The 25,834-nt window shown below is 40.0% G+C and overlaps 1 protein-coding gene across 3 annotated transcripts in view; it reads right to left on the reverse strand.

The window, feature by feature from the left end:
• Positions 1–25,834, reverse strand: part of LOC126175349 (ubiquitin-conjugating enzyme E2 W) — an 82,167-nt gene that overhangs the window by 31,308 nt on the left and 25,025 nt on the right. For all 3 annotated transcript variants that reach the window (XM_049922078.1, XM_049922082.1, XM_049922079.1), the window contains exons 3-4: positions 23,837–23,939; positions 11,134–11,289 (exon numbers count right to left, since the gene is read on the reverse strand). In XM_049922078.1, coding sequence (XP_049778035.1) covers positions 11,134–11,289; positions 23,837–23,939 — 259 coding nt within the window. The remainder of the gene's footprint in view (positions 1–11,133; positions 11,290–23,836; positions 23,940–25,834) is intronic.

Raw genomic sequence — 25,834 nt, forward strand, 5'->3', positions numbered from 1 at the left:
GCTCACAAGAGAATGCATTCTAGTCAATGATGACAAACAGAGAAATACGAATGCGAAGGATTCCAGCCAGCAGAATTTACCAGCAATTACACACAGAGGAGAAACTGTAATCTGATCTTGGGAAGAATGTTTAGTGAAGATGTGCATAGTGCAGGTACTAGTGGCAGAAGTTCCAATTCCCAAGCAAGAAATTCAACATGGTTTAAACATTTCAGAAGTGCTAGAGACTGTTCAATAAGAAACTCAGTGTATTTAACACTCGGGATCAAGACATTCGATTAGAGTTGCCTGAAGCATTCACAGAACAAACCCACCCACCCCCCCCCCCCCCACCCGACCCTTCCCCAGTAGTTACAAAATTCAATAAGTAGCAACCAAACAGAAGGTCATAACGAAGTCGGGACTCAGTCTGCTTAAGGAAAATATTTGACTCAAACATTTAAGTAGTGAATAAAAATCATCTTCGGTGGGGGTATTGTTTGATGGTTTCTGCTTTGGCAGGGTCAGGTTGTAATCCCGAAGCTGTTAATATGTGACCTAAGAAAGTGACTTTGATTTGCACGAATTTGCACTTATCTACTTGCGACTTCAAATACCCTTGCCTCAATCATATAACCTTGAGGGGATATGTGCTGCATACAATGATACATTTCACTTGCCTCGGGATGTGTTACATCACACCACATTGGTGAAACACAGCATACCTCCAATACAGGAGGCAGAAGACATGATCATAAATCAGAGGCCATACCAAATACCACAAGCTCAGCAAGACGTTCAGAGGATGCTAGCAAATGGGATAATATTCCATCATACCAGTCCCTGGTATTTTCCTCTTCTCATGGTACCTGAAAAATCAGACACCAGTGATCGACAAAAGTGGTGAGTAGTAGCTGATAAAAGAAGACTCAATGATATTTCCCTCAAAATGGTATTGAGGATCTGCATAGTAAAATTGAATCTCAGCAAAGAATTACTTTCTGAGGATGGTCAGTGAGTCACTGTTCCATATGGGGATATTCGCGATCTATTATGTGCTGTACAAAAATCTGCGTAACCAATACTGTCATGAACAGAAGTCCATCCAGGAAATTGCCCAGATATATGCACATGGATAACTCCAAAATCTATGAAGTTGCAGAGGAGGAAGAGAGATCTGTTAGACTTTCACCATTTCCAGTCAAAGAAATGTGGAGAGAGCGAAGTCAGACACCACAACCCTCCAGTGTGATGGAATCAGGTGTGCCAATGGAAGAATCCCCAAAACTGTGCACAGACAAAAGAAAAATCTCACTTTTAGCAGAATGAAACTAAACTGTGAGCGAAATGGACTCATCATGTAATACTGTAATGTAGTACATGTGTAAAATGATAACACAAAAAGTTTAACAATTATATACTCAAAAAGTTTAATAATTATATACTCAAAAAGTTTAATAGGTATATACCCAGTGGTAAAATGGAAATTAAACTCAGAGCAAAATGGACGCATCAAATACCAGTGTAACGTAATAAATATGTTAAGTGTTAACAAAAAGTGTAATGACTGTACACACACAGTGATAAAATTGAAATAACAATGATGGAAATGAATAAAACCGATAGTCAAGAATGACTCACTACATGAGCATAGAGTATTGCTGTTGCGTAAAATGTGTTAAATGTATTCAAGAAAGATTTTGCGTATATTTTATGAACTGTGTATCATGTGAAATGGACTTGCCACCAGGGTAGAACTATATAGTGTTTTTCAATGTACACTTTCACCATGTAAACAATGTAACTTGTTTTGTGGGTGCAATAAAAAGAAGACTGCTCCAATGGCACAGGAAACAGGAACAGAAATTTTATAAACTCTGAGGTCAGAGCTTATAAAATTTCCCCATGGGGATGGGAGGTGTTGCAAACCTCAGTTCCATCAAACATCTTCATTAGAAAATTTGAGAATGATTCCACTGAGACAGTCCAGAAATTGGTTACAAGGAAGCTCAGTGTTTGAAATATGACAACAGCGCAAGCCGACTTCGAGGCGCATTGTGACAAAGGCAGAGTTACACTCAGGGCTATTTGGCTGACCACATGCTGAGATGCAGTCAGCAACAGAAAGAAATCTCCAGACATGACCAAATATGGTAATGGAAGAACACTGTGTGTGTGACCAGTGGCTCGGGGTGTGCTGGAAGCAGGCCTAGGGGACATACAAATAGGAGCACATCAACACACAACTAAGAGTAGATACCTTAGGCTCCAGTCGACACCATCTCTGTGTCACATGTTGCCAGATATTAGACTTAGATTATTTGACTAGCTTCGGCACCAGTTGTTGCTACGAAGATAGGTTTTCTGAGCAGCAGATTGGCTACTGATGAGAAGTTAGGTTGGGAGATAGTGACAGAGGAGTCTTCAACTGTTATGTACCAAGTAGGGACACTTAGAATTTATACCCTGATTTCTTAATTATCTTCACTGAGTCCCATACTCTGCACCATTTATAGCTTGTATCCAACAGCTGTCAGAGTTCAACAAGCAGCCCATGCCATCTTCCACTTGTTGAGTACTCACCTGAGGTAAGACTCCAGTTACTGTAGCTACATGTCCTTGTAACACCTTCTCATGGGATGACAAACAGCAATGGAGTGCTTTATTTCCATGTGCATGAACATAAAAAACTGAGAATTTATATAAATCATTATTCCTTGGTTTTAGCTGTTGATTGATGTATTCACATCAAATGGAGATTTTTCTCAGCTAAAAGCAAACAGAATTGGAATCTGTGAATTATTCTGCAGATAATTGTAGAAAGAGAGAATAACTGGATCTCGTGCCTCAAAACAAGCTACCTTTACCTCTACTATGTTGCAGATGAAATTACATAAAAATATGGTCATAGGATCCTCAAACTGCCACCAAATCACTGCCACTTCAGTTCCACCAAACTCATAAGAGCTCCAGTTAAAAGTTAGAGCTCCAGTTAAAAGTTATGTAGAAAGAAACAACAAAACATATACATCAGCAGAGATGGAAAGATTGACAAAAGATGCTATAAACTTTGTTGTCATATTGGCAGACTCCTCTACGACATGCAAAGGAAGTAATAATGAAAGCATCGAAGAATGAAGAAACTGAAGATGTTATTTCATCAAATTCTGACAGCAGTTTCAATGACCACACAGTAAATATGGAAAATTATGAGATACAAGTGGCCTGCATCCATTAGTGGTATAATGTGTAACCAAAACTTCAACTGTGTACATCACCTACCATTTTCTCCACTTATTTAGATTATTTGTTACTTTGCAATGTGTGACAGAACGCTCATCTTATTGCAGTTACTCGCCTAAAACATATGATTTTGATATCTTAAAGCATCTCCACCCCTATAGCAGCAGCAGCCCCACCACTGCCCGCCCTACTGCCACAAAGATGTTTGCACAGTCATCAAGTAGACTGTGTGATCTTAGGCTTTCCAAGTGAATCAGATGTTTGTACCATTGTCAAGTGTCCAGCCAGGTGGAGTCCTTTTTATAACAAAAGGTTTCTACAGCACACCTTGCTGTCATCCTTAGATGATACCTATCGAGTAAGTATCTTGGCTATATCCTACCTCCTTTATACTCTAATCACCCACCACCCCTTCCTCCATTACCAGTTGCACATCACAACAGGTGGAGTTGTGAGTGGGATAGTGCTGCCAGATGCTGGGTGTGAAATCTGTTAAAAAAAAACCACCGGCCGGCAAATCTGTTTCCTCAGTATTCCTGTGGTTTACATTGGGTGCAGAAGTTGCTCTCAGCTGACATTGTGATTTTAGTTGGCTGAGTGCTGAGTCTCAAGTTTTGCTGATAGTGAACCTGGCATCTCTGTTGGCCAGCCCCTTGTACTGTGTGGAGAAGAAAGTCATCAACACTGATTTTTAGCTGCCAGCTGCCATCATTTTTCACAGTGTGAGGATGTGCTATGTACACTTGTACACAGGGCCCATACAATACTGGACCAAAAAAAGACTACGAAGGGAGCTCAACTATGTCAAGCATGTTTTCAAGAAGCACAGATACAATGAGAAACAAATCAATGTGCTTTCAGGTAGGAAGTACTAGCCCAGCAGACAGAAAACAATGAAAGACAATGTCTTATCTGCCATATGCTGGCAAACTATAAGAAGAATTGGTATAAAGGTTCAATGTAAACATTAAATGCATTTTCCATCCACTTCTGAAAATGTGTGCCCTATTGGGTATGGTACAAGATGATTTGGGGATCCGTAAACCAAGTAAACGCAGTAAGGCATGTGTCGAGGACACTGTACGGACAATCAAAGAAAGATGCAAGGAATGCAGAAAACACACCAAATTCAAGCAACCAGCAAAATCTGTTGTTACAGCACATGGCATGGCTACAGGGCACAAAATGAAGTATGAAGAAATTGAAGTGCTAAGACACACCACATTATTTTGGGACAGTATTCTGAAGGAGGCTATTGAAATGAGAGTGGCTGACAGGCTGAGCAACAGGTACTGTCCTCGCATCCAGTGGTACTGTCCTCCACCACTCCACCTGTGACCATCCTTGTGACCATCAGTGGATGGCAATAAGAGTATAAAGGAGGTCAGATGTAGCAAAGACACTCATTCTACAGGTATCACCTGAAGATGATGGCTAGGTACGCTGCTGAAATATCACGCTACGAAAAGGACTGCACCCAGCTGGACAACACTACAAACAATAAGTAGACGACTTGTTTCTTTTTTTGGTGCATGTGCAACCATTGAGTGCATGAACAAGTAGTATGTCATTTATGAGCTGCCAACTCTGCTCCCCAGCCCTGACATCTGTCAGTCACAAAGTAATTTTAATGGGAGTCTAGTGCAGTATCATGGGTAGAGAGGCCATTCAGTACTGGACAAACATTTATATCATTTGGGGTATAAAAAAAATGGTTCAAATGGCTCTTAGCAATATGGGACTCAACTTCTGAAGTCATTAGTCCCCTAGAACTAACCTAAGAACATCACACACATCCATGCCCGAGGCAGGATTCGAACCTGCAACTGTAGCGGTCTCACGGTTCCAGACTGCAGCGCCTAGAACCGCACGGCCATTTCAGCCGGCTCTTGGAGTATAGTTCAGTACAATGGATAGAGAGACCATTCAGTACTAGACAAACATTTATATCATAGATTATGTAACCATCTATAAAGAATGTTGAGTATTAATGTATTGCTTTCCTGAGTACTTCTGGCGAGAAAATTAACAACATAACTAATGTTGATTCTCTATTCCCAAACAACACAGTTTGTTTTTGAAGTGCTACTGCCAAGCATAGTTTTTCAAGTCTTTATTCTCCCTCATTAAAGTTTATATTGTGAGAGTTTTAACAGACTTAAAATTACTCTGTACAATATGTGTGCACATCAGCTTCTGTGTTAGTGATTAATGGGGAGCACATTACGTAAGAGAGAGAAAACTGTAGATAAAATGGAGGCAATACCACTACAAAAAGTAAACAATAACACAAGCTAGTAGTTTTATAGCACACACTTCAAACGTTTTGGTTGAAAAAGGAAACCTCACACTAAATCTAATGTCAATAATATTATAAACAATACTAAAAAGGACAGATTGCTACTCTCTTTGAAGATGACATGTTGAGTTGCAGACAGGCACAATGAAAAGATTGTTACATGTTTAACTTTTGGCCTAAGCCTTTTTCAGGAACCCCCTCCCCCCCCCCCCCCCCCCCCCCCACACACACACACACACATATGACCATCATCTCCAGCCACTCAGGCCAGAATGCAATTGTTGTGATGAACAAAAGCAGAAATCCAGAGAGCGGCGGGGAAGGGGCAAAGTTTCAGCCCTTCCCAGAACCTCTCCTCTGAATCAATTTGCCTCCTCATCCCTATGAACCACCATTCACTCACCTTCAACATGCTCCACAAACCAAACAATCCTGAACACCCCCCACTGTAGCAACCATCCCCACCTCTTTGTCTCCCGGATCCCTAATCTTCACTGTTGATGCCACTTCCCTATACACCAGTATCCCTCATGTCCATTGTCTTACTGCTATCTTTCTCAATGACCTTCACACTCCAAACTCACTCCCCCTTTCCTCTTACGCCCTATTAACTTTATCTTAACTCACAACTACTACCCCTTTGAAGGGAAGGTATACAGACAAATCAGCAGCACAGCCATGGGCACCCACATAGCATCATCCTATTCCAACCTGCTTATGGGCCATCCAGAGGGAATCTTCGTAGCCTCCAAAACCCCTGGTCTGGTTCAGGTTCACTGATGACATCTTCGTGAGCTGGACTCAGGGCCAAGACACCCTATTCTCTTTCCTTCACAACCCTAACTCATTCTCAGCCATCTGCTTCACCTGGTCCTCCTCAACTCAGTGTGCCATTTTCCTGACGACCTACTCTTTGATGGCTCCATTTGCACCTCTGTGCACATCAAACCCACCAACAGTACCTGCTTTTTGGCAGCTGCCATCCATTTCACATCCAAAAATCCATCCCATACCACCTGGCCACCCAGGAACAGTGTATCTGGGAAGATGAAAACTCCCCTGCCCAGTTTGCTGAAGGTCTCACTTCACAGACAGGCACTAACCCACCCACACACATCTGGTCCACAAACAGATCTCCTGTGCCATCTATACACACAACCCGAATCCCCCCACTACTCCCAAGAACCAGCTATAAAGGAGTGCACCATTCGTCACCCAACACCACTCTGGATTGGAACAACTGAATCAAATCCTTCATTAAGGTTTTGCTGATCTATAATTATTCCCTGAAATGAGGGACATTGTACCCAGGATCTCTGGCATTTGATATAACATGTAATTACAAACATTTGGACAAGGCTTTTTAGTAAGCTGCTGACAAATGCTGATCACTAATCTATAGAGCCAGAAGAACACTGACATGCTATATGATTTAAGTCACTGCCACAGGAGCATACTGTTTATAAATAGAGATTATTGTAAGTTAAAATGAAAGCTCTAAATTAATAATACATCTTGAAGTGCGTGCATGGAAAATTGAACATACAAGTGAAGATGAGGAGGTTCTGTTGTCCTTTCAACTGGTGAGTGGTAGATATAGAAACAATTTTTAATGGAGGATAAACAAATGTGTAAAATCCTTCAAAAATTAATTATTTTTGTAGCATATAAAATACTAACTGACCTACAGAAATCAGAAACATCAAAACAGAACACTTACACTACTGGCCATTACAATTGCTACACTACGAAGATGACGTGCTACAGATGCGAAATTTAACCAACAGGAAGAAGATGCTGTGAAATGCAAATGATTAGCTTTCCAGAGCATTCACACAAGGTTGGCGCCAGTGGCGACACCTACAACGTGCTGACATGAGGAAAGTTTCCAACCGATTTGTCACACACAAACAGCAGTTGACCGGCGTTTCCTGGTGAAACGTTGTTGTTATGACTCGTGTAAGGAGGAGAAATGCGTACCATCACGTTTCCGACTTTGATAAAGGTCAGATTGTAGCCTATCGTGATTGCAGTGTATCGTATCGCGACATTGCTGCTCGCATTGGTCAAGATCCAATGACTGTTAGCAGAATATAGAATCGGTGGTCTTCAGGAGGGTAATACGGAACGTCATGCTGGATCCCAACGGCCTCATATCACTAGCAGTCGAGGTGACAGGCGTTTGCAGCAGCATGGACTATCAGCTCGGAGACCATGGCTGCGGTTACCCTTGACGCTGCATCACAGAGACGAGCGCCTGCGACGGTGTACTCAATGACGAACCTGGGTGCACGAATGGCAAAAAGTCATTTTTTCGGATGAATCCAGGTTCTGTTTACAGCATCATGATGGTCGCATCCGTGTTTGGTGACATCGTGAACGCACATTGGAAGCATGTATTTGTCATCATCATACTGGCGTATCACCCAGCGTGATGGTATGGAGTGCCATTGGTTAATGTCTCGGTCACCTCTTGTTCGCATTGACGGTACTTTGAACAGTGGACGTTACGTTTCATATGTGTTACGACCCGTGACTCTTCCCTTCATTCAATCCCTGCGAAACCCTACATTTCAGCAGGATAATGCACGACCACATGTTACAGGTCCTGTACGGGCCTCTCTGGATACAGAAAATATTGAACTGCTGCCCTGGCCAGCACATTCTCAAGATCTCTCACCAACTGAATACGTCTGGTCAATGGTGGCCGAACAACTGGCTTGTCACAATACGCCAGTCACTACTCTTGATGAACTGTGGTATCATGTTGAAGCTGCATGGGCAACTGTACCTGTACACGCCATCCAAGCTGTGTTTGACTCAATGCCCAGGCATATCAAGGCTGTTATTACAGCCAGAGGTGGTTGTTCTGGGTACTGATTTCTCAGGAGTTATGGACCCAAACTGCGTGAAAATGAAATAACACATTTATCATCTGCATTTGTTCTTGGTGTAGCAATTTTAATGGCCAGTAGTGTAAATGTGAGAGGGCCTATCTATGGCGCATTGCCTGTCTGTGTGTGTGTTCAGGTCCGAAGTACTACGTACTACGTAAGAAGACTGTAGACACAAATGAGAATAATTATTGTGTGTGCTGCTCTGATACGTATTCGTGTAAATATATACAATTCACTTCACCACAGATTTCCCCCTTCATTATTTAACTATAACACAGCAAACATTCCAGAAATAAAAAATTATTAATGAACAATATAAAATTCAAATCAGCAATTAATTTTAAGTTTTTGAAAATAGTATGATTTACTGAATTAAACATTTAGTAAGATTCATAGAAAATGGAAAGAAATTGGTAAGCCAGTCAACATTCTAATGCTAAAAGAGAAAAGTGACCCTGGAATCAGAATGAATTCTTTTGCTTTTGCAGTACTTTTTTCAGTCACAGTAGGGTTATAAACACCATTCCACAATGAATAAAGCTTGACTTCAACAACTAATTAAAAAAAAGAGAATTTGCACTCATTTATTAACTAGACTAGGACTTTTGAGGAATATTTACAGTTGTTCCCATCAAATCACACACAAAAATGCTGTCTGACACAGTTTAATCTGATTTATTTATTTCTTTATTTTTTTAACTGATACGGGAAAATTGTGGACTGAACATAACAAATGGCACAAGGGAAGACACTTATTCAAACCTGTGACTGACACACGATACCACCAGAGTCTGGGTGACTTGTTAAGGTAGCCCCAACTTTTACTCCTTTGCTGAAAGTACTACACACACCTTTTTGCGTATGTGTTTAAATCATTGAAGAGCTACTGTCGAACAGTTTGACAAGTTTGGTGGCCCAGTTGCAGAGACTATGCAATTTTGCAACATTCTACATCATAATGTTTGACCTTGCTGTTTAATTATGTTTTTGGTTTTAGTCTCTGTGTATCTTCTTACTACAGTTTGGGGAGACAGCCTCTTATTCTGTTTTCCCTGTTATCCTTTACAGTGTTTTCCTAGCAGTCACCCTGGGTATTGCAACTTTCCCTCCACCTGGCTTCCTATGTGGAAGCTATCACAGACTAATCTTATTCCTGCATAAGCTGTCCTTATTCCCATATTCCTTATCATCCTCCTCTACTGTTCCTTCCTCTAACTATATTGTTCCATCCACATCCACATTTATTGATCATGGAAACCACACATTTTTGTTGTACCACCAAACATCGAGACCTTCAGAGGTGGTGGAACAGATTTCTGTACACAGTGGTACCTCTAATACCCAGTAGCATGTCTTCTTGCATTGGTGCATGCCTGTATTAATTGTGACATACTATCCACAAGTTCACCAAGGCACTGTTGGTCCAGATTGTTCCACCCCTCAACGGCGAATCGGTGTAGATTCCTCAAAGTGGTTGGTGGGTCATGTTGTCCATAAATAGCCCTTTTCAGTCTATCCCAGGCATGTTCAGTAGGATTCATGTGTGGCGAACATGTTGGCCACTCTAGTCCAGCGATGTCGTTACCCTGCAGAAAGTCATTCACAAGAGGTGCACGATGGGGGCATAAATTGTCGTCCATGAAGACAAATGCCTCACCAATATGCTGCTGATATGGTTGCACTATCGGTGAGAGGATGGTATTCACATATCACAGCCGATATGGCGGCTTCCATGACCACCAACGGTGTATGTCGGCCCCACATAATGCCACCCCAAAACATCAGGGAACCTCCACCTTGCACTCACCGGACAGTGTGTCTCTGACGATTGTCTGGTTGAAGGCATATGCGACACACATTGGTGAAGAGAACATGATCCCAGTCCCGAGTGGTCCATTTGGTATGTTGTTGGGCCCATCTGTACAGCGCTGCATGGTGTTTTGGTTGCAAAGGTGGACCTCGCCATGGGCATCGGGAGTGAAGTTGCACATTATGCAGCCTATTGCGCACAGCTTGAGTCGTAACATGAGGTCCTGTGACTGCACTAAAAGCATTATTCAACATGGTGGCGTTGGTGTCAGGATTCCTCCAAGCCATAATCTGTAGGTAGCGGTCATCCACTGCAGTAGTAGCCCTTGGACAGCCTGAGTAAGGCATGTAATCGACAGTTCCTGTCTCACTGTACCTCCTCCATGTCACAACAACACTCCGAGGTGCCTGGACACTTCCCTTGTTGAGAGCCCTTCCTGGCACAAAGTAATAATTTGGATGCGATCGAATTGCAGTACTGACTGTCTACGTATGGTTAACTACAGACAACACAAGCCGTGTACCTTCTTCCTGGTGGAATGACTGGAACTGATCAGATGTCGGACACCCTCTGTCTAATAGGCGCTGCTCATGCATGGTTGTTTACATCTTGGGTGGGTTTAGTGACATCTCTGAACAGTCAAAAGGACTGTGTCTGTGATACAAATCTCTTTAGCACAACACTTCCCTCTTTGCAATGCTTTTCTGCATAAAATTAGAGCCCACATCAAGAAAGATAATTAGAAGTTGTTGGTTGCTTTTATTCCTAGGTCCCATAAGGGTCAACAACTTATATGTTATGTGTAACACATTCCAATAGTAATCTCAAATATATTTCAAGAATGTTACACTGATTTTCAGTATGTGAGCTTATAAAGAAATGGTAAAAATGCTAGTGTTTACTACCTTCTCTTTACAACTGCTAAGCATGGAGACTATGCTAAGGCAGACCGACTGTACTGAAAGTGCTGGCGACCAGTCTTCAGTCAAAATTGACAAACAGATATGTCCGTTACTATACACATGTGGATGGACTGGAATATTTGGTCCTATGAATGTAACCTGCAAGAGAGCAATAAATTTACCAATATGTAAAATTTTTTAAATTTTTTTCCACAGTAAGACCCACAATATTTTTCCTGAATACATTATAAGAGTAAAGTCATTCAATATATCAAATGCAAGCATTACCTTAAATTTTTATAACTAAAACAATACCTAATTAATAAAAGAGTAAAGTACTAATTATCTATAAGGATTTCAGATCAATAACCAGTATGAATGAAGCAAGCCTATTTAAGTAACACAACTAAGTTAAAATGATTAATCAATTGAAAATTTGTCATAAGAACAAGAGTGTTGCAGAATGCAGCCAAATTACATTAAGAGAATATGATCACACAAAATTATGGGAATCGAAGATGTCAGTCCACAGAGAGGCATTACCATAATTTGACAATGAAGCATACAATTACTGAAAAAGTTTTTTTTATGCTGTCAGATGTGTGGCATTTAATTGGTGACCATAGTGCTGCAGGTTATTATTGAAATGCCCATTAGTAATTACAGCAAGTGTGAATCATGGTCATTATTCTTCATTTAAGTTTTCCTTAACTGCTTCTTTGAAACCCATTTTCCTATTTTTTTCTAAGGAAACACTGTTCAGTTCAAAATTAGCAGACTATTCTCAAGAAACACATCTCCTCCTCCTCCTCCTCAAGGTTTCATATTTTCATCAGTACTAAAATCAGACAAATCACTGTAATTTACATTTTATCCAGCAGAGAGTTATCTAAAAGAAAGTAACTTCTTGTCACTTACTGGTAAAACTTATACTGTTCCCATGTAACCTTCTTGACTTATCAAAGATGAATCAGAATATGGCAACAGCTGCTTCTTCTGCTACACAGACTTTTGGGAACTTGGCCATCCTGCCAACTACTGATATCCTTATTGTATGGATAGAGAGATTCTAAATAGAGTCAATCACAATTACAAAACAAAATGTGAAGCCTCAGAAAACAGTGTGGATCTCAAAATAAGAGTGATGATTAATCAACACTACTATATAGAGAATCTAAAGATAAATTTGTACTAACACGCTGATGGGAGAATTATCCTACCACCGTAAAATACTTCAAGTGCCAAAGTAAGTTTTTTCTCTCTTTTGAAAATGAAAGATGGTGTGTTACACCCAGCTAATGTAACTCACCCCAAACCCCCATCATGTCAAATCTCATCTCTAGCTATTCTTCTGCCCACTGATGGACAGCTGTAACTCCATAAGGACAAGAACGGATATGGAAATAGAACAGGCGAAAGCCTCCTGATTTCATATTAACTGGAGTGATCACATAGGCTCAGTAAAGCATGTGGCAGGCTTTGGTTCATTCGTAGGATACAGGGATAATATAAAAGTGTGACTACAGCCTAAAATAAGCAGAAAAAATTTCTGACGCATGTAGATATTGTGTTAGTTTTCTTATTTACGTGGCTGCGGTCTGCTGAGAGTCCAGGGAAACAAGAAAATATAAGAAAACTCCTCTCACAGTAATGCTTCATCTTCTTTGCTGACATGAGATTTGTATACATAATGGTGCCAAATATTGTAATATTTGTATGTAAGACAATTCCAGCATACATGGCCATGGAGGGGGGGGAGAGAGAGAGAGAGAGAGAGAGAGAGAGAGAGAGAGAGAGAGAGAGAGAATCAGTGAATAGTACATTTGCACTAATTATCTACAACACTACAAAATCAGGGCTTACAAACTATTATGGAGTGTTTTCCTTATTGTCAATGCAATTCTGGACTTCCTTCTCAAGTAGATGGTTGTGACTTCACCAACCTAATATTAAAAAAAGATATACAAATCTTTCTTGGAACCATGAAATTCAAAGACTTGCACAGAAAATGTAAGCTATGTTCTTCACTATAAAAATAATCTCCAGTGCTGCTGTGACTGAAAAGCAACATCTTGTTTACTTATTTTCATTTTATACTTTTCTATGACGATATTCTTTGGGGCATCTCTGTGCATTCATGAAGAATATTCTTTACCCATAAAAGGGCAATTCCAATGATCTGCAGGGTCAGTTAGCATACTACAAGCTTGATGTGGTTTAAGCATTTTGGAATTAACTCTACTGTTCTTGCACACATATCACTAGCCCCCCCCCTCTCCCCAATAGTATATAGTATAATATGGACTGATTTCTAACGGACTGGAGCACTTACTCAGTTCCATCAAAGTTCTATGGCCAAGGAACTTAACCATTCAATAACCTTTTGGAGCAGCCTTTACGAAGTCATTCCAGTTCCTTTCCAAATAATTCTGCTGGGCAAGATGTGTAAACCACCATGTCACTATCACACTCTTGGTTGTGTATAAAATACCCCATTTATGATGGGATACCTGGCTGGTATCTTGGGTACTTGTTCTTATGTTGTTGAACTGACTCCAGATTTTTCTTGGCAGTTGTATAGCTGTAGTGATTGTTTCTGTCTGATTCTTCAGGCCTTGTCCAGAAAACTGTGTCCAATTAGCTCTTCAGGCCACCCAGGCTTTCTAGATTTAAGCCCAGTAAATGGAAGATAAGAAATATATTTTTATTGCAATGTTTTTAGTAACCGGTCTGTAGCAAAAATTATTCCATTCTTAGTCCACTCTCTGTTGTTATACAAGATCTGGTGGTGCTATATTACACAAGACATGAAACATGGAAACTTGTGTTTATTTTATTTTATTTTATTTTCAATATGTTGTTTGGATGACATAAATCTCACTGAGAACTTGCTGCAGTCATATAGAAGCTCAGTATCTGCTTACAGAAAAAACAACTGATAATATTGCTGTATATTAAAGTGTCTGCTTGTGCTCACCCCCCCCCCCTCCCCCTGTTCCAGTAAACTTTTGATAATGCTATTTCCTCTAAACATTGGAGAGTGATCAAGTATTTCACCTAAATATTTAGTACATAGGTTGCAGTTTAGCTGTCAACTGCAGCAACTGATACTAAGTTTTATTTCAGTGACCTTGCTCTTTAAGTGGAATATACACATCTTCATTTTACTGGGGCTCGGACAGGGCCTTCACTGTTTATAATGTGCACTTTGTGTACCTTGATCTTTGGAGGGTTTTCTTCTCCTTCTTTTGAAATTACTTGTATGGCTAGAGCAATATCGTCTGCATCACAGTATTTTTGGCATGTTCTTGCCAATATCTTGGTTGTATGTAATTCGAACAATATGGGAACTGGAACCACCTTGTGGCAGTTCATTTTCTGTCTTACATGATTTACTTGAACATTTTCCTACAGCGATTCTGAATAAGAAATTTTTAAACAGATTCCAGTAGTTTAGTGAGTTCACAACACAAATGACTAAAATTACATAACTGTATGTGCAATGGAATAAGATGTTTATAGGGAGTCTCACTCCACGCAGTTATAGTCAAGGCCACAAAGCTGAGTAGTTGCGGAAGGACCATAACAAAGACATTGACCAACCACATCCACAGGCATTTAATGAACTACACATCAAGTAAATACGCACTTAAGCAAAGCAATGGAAGCAGTCTTTCTTTGAAAACAGCTTACAAATTCCTCATCATATATGCCAAGATATTCTCCTGCTGAAATATCGTAAATGAATTCAACTGACCTTTCTGTTGTAGTGGATGCTCTTCAGAATCCATCAATATTCAAGGTTCTATTCTATACTGAATCCAAACTCACTCAAAAGAGTCCACTAAGCTATTGAATGATACAGGCTACCAAATTGTAGTCAACATTATTGTATCTAACACCTACACAGTCATTGCTACACAACAGGTGAAAGCATGATTTGCCGGAAAATGACAAGAGGGGTCACATTAAGTTTTAATTACCACCTCAAACACATAGTGTTAAATAAGTAATATTTTGTTTGCTTGCAGGTGCATGTCTGCTCTCCTGGTACACACTGAAATCCCATGGCTCTGAGCTGTAGCACACTACTCTTAAGAGCCAAAAGAAAATGGTGCAGCCTACTGACAAAGTAGTGTGTCATGCAGAAATTCTTTTTCCATTTTTGAAGGGGAACAATACATGCTTAGTTGATAGCAACAGTGTAGCATCATATGACAAAGTGGTTAAATGGAAAAGACACTTCCAGTGTAGTCAACCACATTGGAATGATGAACAAGGAGGCAGACCATTTCTGTCAAGAACCAGGAAAAGTTGAGGTCCTGATGCTCGAAGATCAGAGTAACACAATCTAGGCAACAGTGAAAAAAAATGAAAGTCAGTCATAAACAGTTTTCAAACCTTGGACGACATTTTGAATATGATGCATGCTGTGAGCTCACATACATTAAAACTGTCAGTCGAACTGAGGTGGAAGTGGAAATTTTATGCTGTGTCAAGGAGCGGTCTTTTTTTAGCGATGTAATCACCACAGATAAATGCTGTATGTATCACCATAAACACAATGAATGAGTAAAGCAAGCATGGAAAAAACATGGATAACCACCACCATAAAAGGTGAAGACCCAAGCATCATGGGGCAAGGTGATATCGAGTATTTTTTGGGACTGCCACTGTGTGGTGCTGACAGATTATGTTCCAATGGGCAATCAGTCACAGGCACATACTACTGAATTACCCTGACAAGAATATAAGAGAGTGTCAAGATGTTGTATTGCTGGAAGCTGTCCAAGGGGGTGTTTTTGCTCCATAATGACACCCCATCTCATTATGCAAGGGCATAATTACACATGCTGTTTCTTTGGGCTATCAAATTTTGCCTCACCATCTTCACCTGACACAGCGCCTAGAGACTTTTTCCTCTTTCCTTGGATGAATAAACTATTGTGGCAGGCATGTATAGTAACCAAAATATAGATTTCTAAAAACAAATTCTCTACCATGTCATCAGTAAATGGGAAAATCTGTCACATTGAAGGATGAATACACAGATAAGAATTAAGGCATCATCAAGCTCCACAGCTGCAACTTGATCTTTTTGAGGTAGTAAATAAAACTTCATGGCCACCACTTGTACACTGTTCTACAAATTTACCCCGTTTGGACTCTGTCAGGTTATTCCTACCAGGTCTTGGAATTTTTCATTAAAGCATAACTGACATACACCAAGGTGACCAAAATCATGGGATAACAATATTTGTGCATGGTAGTGCCACATACACTAGGTAAAAGAGGGCAGTGTGTTGGAGGAGCTGTCTTATGTACTCACCTGATTCATGTGAAAAGGTTTCAGATGTGATTTGGCCATGCATGGAACATTTCATTTTGAAAATCATTAAAGAACTCAAGAGACTGCTGAGAATAACAGATTTCAGGCATTACCTCTAACCATGGACAATGCAGTGGCCAATGGCCTTCACTTAATGACAGAGCAACAGTGTTTGCATAAAGTTGTCAGTGCTACAAGCAATAATGCATGGAATAACCACAGAAATCAATGTCGGATGTACCACAAATGTATCGACTAGGACAGTGCGGTGAAATTTGGAGTTAATGGACTAATGCAGTAGACGACCAATTAGAGGGCCTTCACCAACAGCATGATATCGCATGCACCGCCTCTACTGCGCTCATGACCATAGCCGATATTCCCTACACATGACTGGAACACTGTGGCCTGGTAGGATGAGTCCCAATTTTAGTTGGTAAGGGCTGTTGGTATGGTTTGAGTGTGGTGCAGACCCCATGGATGGTAGTTGTCAACAAGGCACTATGCAAACTGGTGGTGGCTGTGCTAAAATGGTATGGATTGAACCAACCATTGACTGGAAACAGTTTGGCTACTCAGAGACCATCTACAGCCATTCATGGACTCCATATCTCCAAACAATGATTGAATTTTTATGTATGACAATGCACCATGTCACCAGGCCACAACTGTTCGCGACTGGTTTGAAGAACATTTTGAGCAATTTGTATGAACGATTTTGTCACCCATTAAACATATATGTGATATAATCGACATGTCAGTTTGTGCACAAAATTCTACATTGGAAACACTTTTGCAATTACGAACAGCTATAGAGGCAGCATGGCTCAATATTTCTGCAAGGACTTCCCACAAATTGTTGAGACCATGCCATGTCGAGTTGCTGCACTACAATGGACAAAAGAAGGTCTGACACGACATCATGATTTTAAATCACCACAGTGTACTTCTCTCCTGATGCTAAATGAATCCACCCTTAAACACTGGTTTTCTGACATAATTATAGTTTTAATCTCTGCAGTCCCAACCAAAATTAGGTACTGAACTCTGAAATCACTGAGTGATGTAATCACATTATGAAAAGGATAGTTGCTTCTCACCATATAGTGGAGATGCTGAGTCGCAGATAAGCACAAAAACAGACTTGGAAAATGAGGTTTTAGCCAACAATGCATTTGTTGGAAAAAATGAACCCATGCGCGCACGCGCGCACGCGTGCACACGCGCACGCACGCACCCACACAGTATCTGGCACCTGAGGTCTGACATTTTGGCTTCAGCTGCCAGAGACTGTCGTGTGTGTGTGTGTGTGTGTGTGTGTGTGTGTGTGCGCACGCATTTTCAACAAAGGCCTTGTTGGCCGAAACCACAGTTTCCAACAGCCTAGACTCAGCATCTCCTCTATACGGTGAGTAGCAACTATCTTTTTCGTAATATTATTACAGTCCATCCTGGATTTTCAATTGTTTGAGTTATGTAATCATCTTCAAATCAATTTAAAAGCTCCACTCTACAGGTCTAGAAAGGAATTTTTTTACCAGCAATTTCATGTTAATAATGACTGACTAATGCTTGCATCCACAATCACCAACAGAAGAATTACGTTGCTCCCATTGTAGGAGGAGACTTTAAAATCAGTTATGGTACCATGATACATGATCAATTTGACACTGTTCTGAACACATTTATACTTCAGAACTTAAAATTGGAATTGTCAATGTTGGTTTTTCTTTTTCATAACACAAACCAGACAAAATCATTAATATGTGAAAAACTCAAGGATCTAATGAATTACCTGTTTCAGCCATAATAATGTGGGCAAAACTGTGCTGGCTAAGTTCCAGTATGAAACAAATATTTCATTCTAAGTGGTAGATTGGGATATTTAACCGTATGATAAAACTGTAGCTTTTGGGATTGGCGTTTTTCAGACTATCATTAGTAAAGTTCACAGCTGTTTGACAAACAGCATGATATTTTGGCTTTGAGACACAACTTGAGGATGACTAAAACCGTTTTCAAATACATCCATCCTGGAATATCTGTAGGAAAAATATTACACTATGTTAATATTTTAATGCTATTAAATAAAGTGATGCACTGGGAGGATTTCCAATCATTCAGTACAGACTGACTGCTCAAGAAACGTCACTTTCTGAAACAAGCACATCACAATACCATATGCACTTCTTATCTCACACATCTATGTATACCACTAATTACAAGTATATCATATCATGGAAAGTCATTAAAAACAAAACAAAACAAAAAAAAATCTTCAGGCTACAGTTATAATGGAATGATTCTAAATGACCACAGCAGCACGACAATCAGTGCAGAGCAGGACTGGTGAAATAAATCAGTGATACTGCATGCATGTGTGCAACAAAGAGCAGAACGGTGTAGCAATGAAGGGATAAAACATGTTTGTCACAAAGCAGTGACAAGGGCAGCACCAGCAGCATTCCACTACAGACAATAGCTTGCTAGCAACTGTACTTTTTTTGCATGATTGTCAGAAAAAAAAGACATCAGCAGACATGTTAATATCAGTTGCTTTTACCTGGCATCCTATATAGGATCAGCAAGACGATTGTCAGAATAGATGAAATTTTTGGACAAATTGTTGGATTAGATGGCAGGAGAATCACTAACTATTTAACAGATCTCCGTTTTCACATTTCCTTAGTCTTTTACTTTTACTGACGTAAATCAAGAGTCAATAGTGAAGTTAAAAGTAGCATAGCTGGTAAACACACTGATATCATTTATTTTGTAACAAATTTTGGAATAGCATCTCTCACTTGGATAACTTCATTTGTCACAATATCAAAGTTGTTTCCTGTTTCAAAACTACCTTGCATGAATGCTTGATTTCTACTGCACATTGCTCTTTATGTTCCGGGATCCCTCTAGGATAATAAAAGCATTTTGCACAATATCACAAGTAAATTACAGTAAAGTTTCTACTGACTTCTAACATATTTTTCACTTAATATTCATTGTTTCAAAAGCATATTGTAGAAAGATATTTGTTGAATTTTTTTCTCTGAATCTAAACTCTACTGAGAAAATGCCATAACAATGACTATGCCTCATCTCCAATGAGCATGTAAGGCAGTACAACAGACATCTGTAGCAGTCAACATTATGGCAGTATATTAAAGTTCTCTCATTGCATCAAGTGACACTCACTTGAAGACCAAATGGTACTGTTGCTTTGTTTCCTATTTCTCCTATGGTGATTCTAATGAAACTCCTATGAACATTTGTAACTGTTTGTTCTATGATTGAGTAAAACTGTTTACAGTTGAAAAACAACTGTGTAGAATTTTATGGGCATTTTAATGAATGTTCATTTCTTCTTTTGAACTACATGGGTCACAAATAAAGTTAGTCCAAGTAGATTGTAGTTCGTGTCTTTTGTACTGCAAGCTGTAGTCAAACATGGTAGTTTACTTTCTGAAGTGATATCCACAAGTACAACATGATGAAACTTTCAATTTCTCTGACTGAAAACGCTGACTGGATGGATAGACGATACACTCAGTTCCTTTTAGACACACATTGACATAAATGATAAAATCTAACAGCACTGTATCCTAAGTACACTCATGATAGTAACACATTTCAAACTTCAAGGAACTGTAGATAACAACTCTTCCCACTCGTTGGGCAATTTTTTTGGTCAGGATAATGTACTGCCCTGCTCAGTTGCCCCACTATACATGGATGAGAAGTGCTGATGTGGTGCCAACCCAACACTGTGCTGCACTACTCTCGAGCATCACTCCACTACAACCTGGGGCTCAAGCATGGACTGAAATTATCTAACAAGGGGAGGCAGTCAATTGTGAAATTCAGATTCGATTCATACTGTGCATAATAAAAGCTCATGGCCAGAGGTGTAATGTGGCAAGCACCAAGATGCACTTCTCAGCCATTGTCGAGAAAATCGACAGTTAAAAGAAACCGTTGCGGTGAAATACTCTCTACGATTAACAATTTTCTACAGCGTTGTGGCGCAGCGGTAAGCGCTCGGGTTCGTAATTCGAAGGTCGCCCGATCGAGTCTCGTGCCATGCAACCTTTTATTTTAGTATTACACACACACACACACACACACACACACACACACACACACACACACACACACAGAGAGAGAGAGAGAGAGAGAGAGATAGATATCTTATATATTCCACGTGGGAAAAATATATCTAAAAAGAAAGATGATGAGACTTACCAAACAAAAGCGCTGGCAGGATTTGGGTTTTAAGGGAGAGGGTAAGGAGTCATTCCAATCCCGGGAGCGGAAAGACTTACCTTAGGGGGAAAAAAGGACAGGTATACACTCGCACACACACACACATATCCATCCGCATATACACAAACACAAGCAGACATTGTGGTGCTGGACGGACGTGTGAAGCTGACGTTTCCTTGACGTTGACCTCCACCTGTCCAATGGCCAGCTTCACACGTCCGCCCACATCAAACCCACCAACAAGCAACAGTATCTCCATTATGACAGCTGCCACCCATTCCACATCAAAGGGTCCCTTCCCTACAGCCGAGGTCTTCATGGCAAACGAATCTGCTCCAGTCCGGAATCCTTGAACCATTACACCAACAACCTGAAAACAGCTTTTGCATCCCGTAACTACCCTCCCGACATGGTACAGAAGCAAATAACCAGAGCCACTTCCTCATCTCCTCAAACCCAGAACCTTCCACAGAAGAACCCCAAAAGTGCCCCACTTGTGACAGGATACTTCCCAGGACTGGATCAGATTCTGAATGTGGCTCTCCAGCAGAGATACGACTTCCTCAAATCCTGCCCTGAAATGAGATCCATCCTTCATGAAATCCTCCCCACTCCACCGAGAGTGTCTTTCCGCCGTCCACCTAACCTTCGTAACCTCTTAGTTCATCCCTATGAAATCCCCAAACCACCTTCCCTACCCTCTGGCTCCTACCCTTGTAACCGCCCCCGGTGTAAAACCTGTCCCATGCACCCTCCCACTACCACCTACGCCAGTCCTGTAACCCGGAAGGTGTACACGATCAAAGGCAGAGCCACTTGCGAAAGCACCCACGTGATTTACCAACTGACCTGCCTACACTGTGAAGCCTTCTATGTGGGAATGACCAGCAACAAACTGTCCATTCGCATGAATGGACACAGGCAGACAGTGTTTGTTGGTAATGAGGATCACCCTGTGGCTAAACATGCCTTGGTGCACGGCCAGCACATCTTGGCACAGTGTTACACCGTCCGGGTTATCTGGATACTTCCCACTAACACCAACCTGTCAGAACTCCGGAGATGGGAACTTGCCCTTCAGCATATCCTCTCTTCTCGCTATCCGCCAGGCCTCAATCTCTGCTAATTTCTAATTTCAATTTGCCGCCGCTCGTACCTCACCTGTTTTTCAACAACATCTTTGCCTCTGTACTTCCGCCTCGACTGACATCTCTGCCCAAACTCTTTGCCTTTACAAATGTCTGCTTGTGTCTGTGTATATGCGGATGGATATGTGTGTGTGTGCACGAGTGTATACCTGTCCTTTTTTCCCCCTAAGGTAAGTCTTTCCGCTCCCGGGATTGGAATGACTCCTTACCCTCTCCCTTAAAACCCAAATCCTTTCGTCTTTCCCTCTCCTTCCCTCTTTCCTGATGAGGCAACCGTTGGTTGCGAAAGCTTGAATTTTGTGTGTATGTTTGTGTGTCTATCGACCTGCCAGCGCTTTTGTTTGGTAAGTCTCATCATCTTTCTTTTTAGATATATTTTTCCCACGTGGAATATTTCCCTCTGATTTTTTTTATATATATATATATATATATATATATATATATATATATATATATATATATATATATATATAAAAAAAAAAATCAGAGGGAAATATATATATATATAGGCACGTGTGTATATACATTTGAATTACAAAAAACAAATAATAAAAAAAATTGCATGGCGCGAGATCCGATCCGGCGACCTTCGGATTACGAACCCGAGCGCTTACCGCTGCGCCACAACGCTGTAGAAAATTATTAATCGCAGAGAGTATTTCACTGCAACGGTTTCTTTTAACTGTCAATTTTCTCGACAACGGCTGACAAATGCATCTTGGTCCTTTGCCACATTACACCTCTGGCCATGAGCTTTTATTATGCACAGCATAAATCGAATCTGAATTTCACAATTGGCGGTCTCCCCTTGTAAGACAGACAGTGCATTACAAATAAGTAATCATTCTACACTTCAATTTGGAATTTTTTGTGAAGTTCTAAACTACTCTGTTTTCTTGTGGAAATTGTTACCAGAGGCAGTTTTGCTTTTGGTGGAGGTGGTGATTGGGGGGCGGGGGGGGATACTGTTGGGGAGGTAGGGGGTGCTGGTGGTGGTGGTGATGGTGGTGTGGTTGGAAGCTGGCAGTGGTGGTGCTCATGGGGGAATGGTGGTGGTGGTGGCAGCAGCAGACATTATCACCTAGAACTCTCTTACCCATATATTTTACTTCATTTTTGCTTTCATTTTTTGACTGTCTATCTTCTATTAAAATTAAAAATTTGACTCACACACTCGTCTTGTATTTGGATGAAGTAGTGCCCCACCCCTACCAGCCATCCTCACTAATGCTTACCATGGGTTCTTCAAAATCTTCTCAGGTGATTACACCCTTACTCAGATCGCAGCTCTTCTGTATCTCTGTCCAGATTACTGAGTTATCCATTTGTATTGTAGGACTTTGGCAGAATTAGAAACCCAAATTGAGCTTCCTTTTACGTTACTTGTGACCTATCACATCTCACTTTATATACTATATGTAAAGTAAAGATTTTGTGATAGGACAATTCACACCTCTAATGACAGTGTCTTATGTTGTTGATTTCACTGCTTTTACTACTGTATTTTTCTGCAATAAGGAAGAATTGACTATTCAGTCACTGTTCTGACTGAACTGCTCTTCATCTCCATCTTCCATGCACTTTAGGTCTGATCCACTCTCTTAGAAAGAAACTTGCAGTTCCAAATCAATGAACTAAGTATTTATTTTCATGTTTTCTAGTCGACCTTACTACAGTTCCCTTCCAGCCTGATGGGCATTAATAATAAATAAAATTATTTTATTGTACTTCTGTACTGATGTTAAGTGAAGATTTCTCATGAAAGTTAAACCATCTTACTGACAACAATTACATATTGTCTCTGACACTGTAACTGGTGACCTTTGTTGTTATTAACTATATTTTATATAAATTAATTTTTCACATTCCTTCATGATCTTGAAATCTTTGCAAATATTAGCCTTTAAAGTGTTTAAATCAAGGTTATGAATGTCATATTTAGAAAAAGAACCCGAATGTTAAGTACCTCTGGTGAGTCAAAGGGGTATTTTGAACTAAATTTGAACTGGAGTTGGAACTGCTCGCCCTCATATAGTGTACCTTGTGCACCATCCATCTGAATAATCCATCTGGAAAAGAAAAGAGAGAAATACAAAAATAATGATTAATACAAATGTAACTGACTTCCAATGGCCCTTGCTGTCTATAATTCAACAAATATATTTCCAGCCTTAATACATAAAACACAGGAAAAAATATCTACAAGTAAGGATACATGAATATAAGAAACATTGTGTTTGCCATTCCACTCCAAATGGCCATTTCAAAAACAAATCATGTAACGGCTGATACAATAATGAGGTAGAAACAGTGAAGAATGAAAAAGCACTAGAATCCCATTGAAGTCACAGTACAGTGACATACACAAAAAAAACTGAATGCAAATCGAGGACTATAATATATATATTACTTAAGAATGATTCTTCTATGACATGGACGGAGTTGTCAAGCAGATATTGATTTATGTTAGTACTTTTGCTTTCAAACTGTAACTGATTGTTTTCAGCAAATTTCATAAGAAAGTCCTGTGAAGTTACGAAGAGAGAAAGGCTGGCCATTACTGCCAGTAACTACATTTAAAAGCAAACATCTGTTCCTAGCCTTTGGAACTATTAGTTCTTTCCTCAAGAAGGAAAGCAGGGTAGGTTGGGGACGGTCAGAAAGGAGAAACAGGTCACTCAGACCCATGCATGGGAGGAACCCACCTGTAGACCCACCTTTCCCTACAAGGAGAAACAAAAATCAAGATCACTTTTAAATGTGTTAATCGGCAGTACTGGAATTTCACCTCCTAAAGGTAAGCAGTGGCCAGCCACTCAGTCTCTTTGCAATTTTATTGATTTCTAATGCGAATTTTTCTTCTGATACTATTAATGTACTGTCACGCTTTATTTGGTATGCCAAATTATTTGAAAACCTATCCTCAAAAGATTCTAGAAAGAACATAATATATTATCATTATTATATGCTACTGTTGAATGAACACTTTCTTCCTCATCTATATCAACATACATTGTGCTCAGACACATGTAATACATCAAATCCCTTTTCAAGCAAAAAGAAAGGAGTGAAGCTCAGAATTCAGTAGCCCCCTCCTTCTAATCTACAAGACTAACACGACCTGTGCATGGAGATTCGATGCCATCTACTCCTGTCCACATACTACATGTGTGTAAAATCCATTATATCAAAAGGCACTACACTCAGATCAATGTTTTTCTAATGAACATATTTCATCCATGACATGAACTTCTGAATGCCTTGCAAACTACATCAGCTGACACTAAAACATAACTAATGGGTTCACAATGTTATCCAGACACAAATTTCTTACATGTGGAAAAAGGTGGAAGTCAGAGGGTACAAAATCTTGTAAATCAGATTAGTGTTCTAACAATTTGTATTTCAAACCCCTTTGCTTTACCACTACACTATATTCACTCCAGGCCTCTTCTCACACATTTTCATCCAGCTGAGGTAATAAATAAAAATAAATCCTTTTACATCCTAGGAAATACTGGCTACAAACTTTCTGGCAAAAGAAATCAACTTCATCTTTTATGACGGAGGTCCATCAGTTTCCAAAGTTATAATCACGAAGTTCATTCTGGTTGACTGATGCTTCAGCCACAGTTTTAAACTGGCACTAGAAACAACTTTAAAAAGTTTCAACGATGCTGATAAATTGGTCTCCACATATGCTTTTGGTCATATTTCAACAAATTTTGACACCCAGCTTGGGCAAAACTTTATCCTATTTCTAATTTGAAAACTAATATGCTATTTTTATTGATATGCCTATGGTTCAGCATGTCATACACATTCAGCAGCTGATCAAACAGATGTGTTTCAAGTATTGCCAGAATCAGAAACAAAATTCAGTGTCAATGCAAAATAAAACCTACTTTCAAATGTCTACTGCAGCTGCTTGTTTTACTGTACAATGACACTGAACTTTGGGTCT

Source organism: Schistocerca cancellata, chromosome 3 (genome assembly GCF_023864275.1).
Source record: "Schistocerca cancellata isolate TAMUIC-IGC-003103 chromosome 3, iqSchCanc2.1, whole genome shotgun sequence".
In the NCBI taxonomy this organism is placed as follows: Eukaryota; Metazoa; Arthropoda; class Insecta; order Orthoptera; family Acrididae; genus Schistocerca; species Schistocerca cancellata.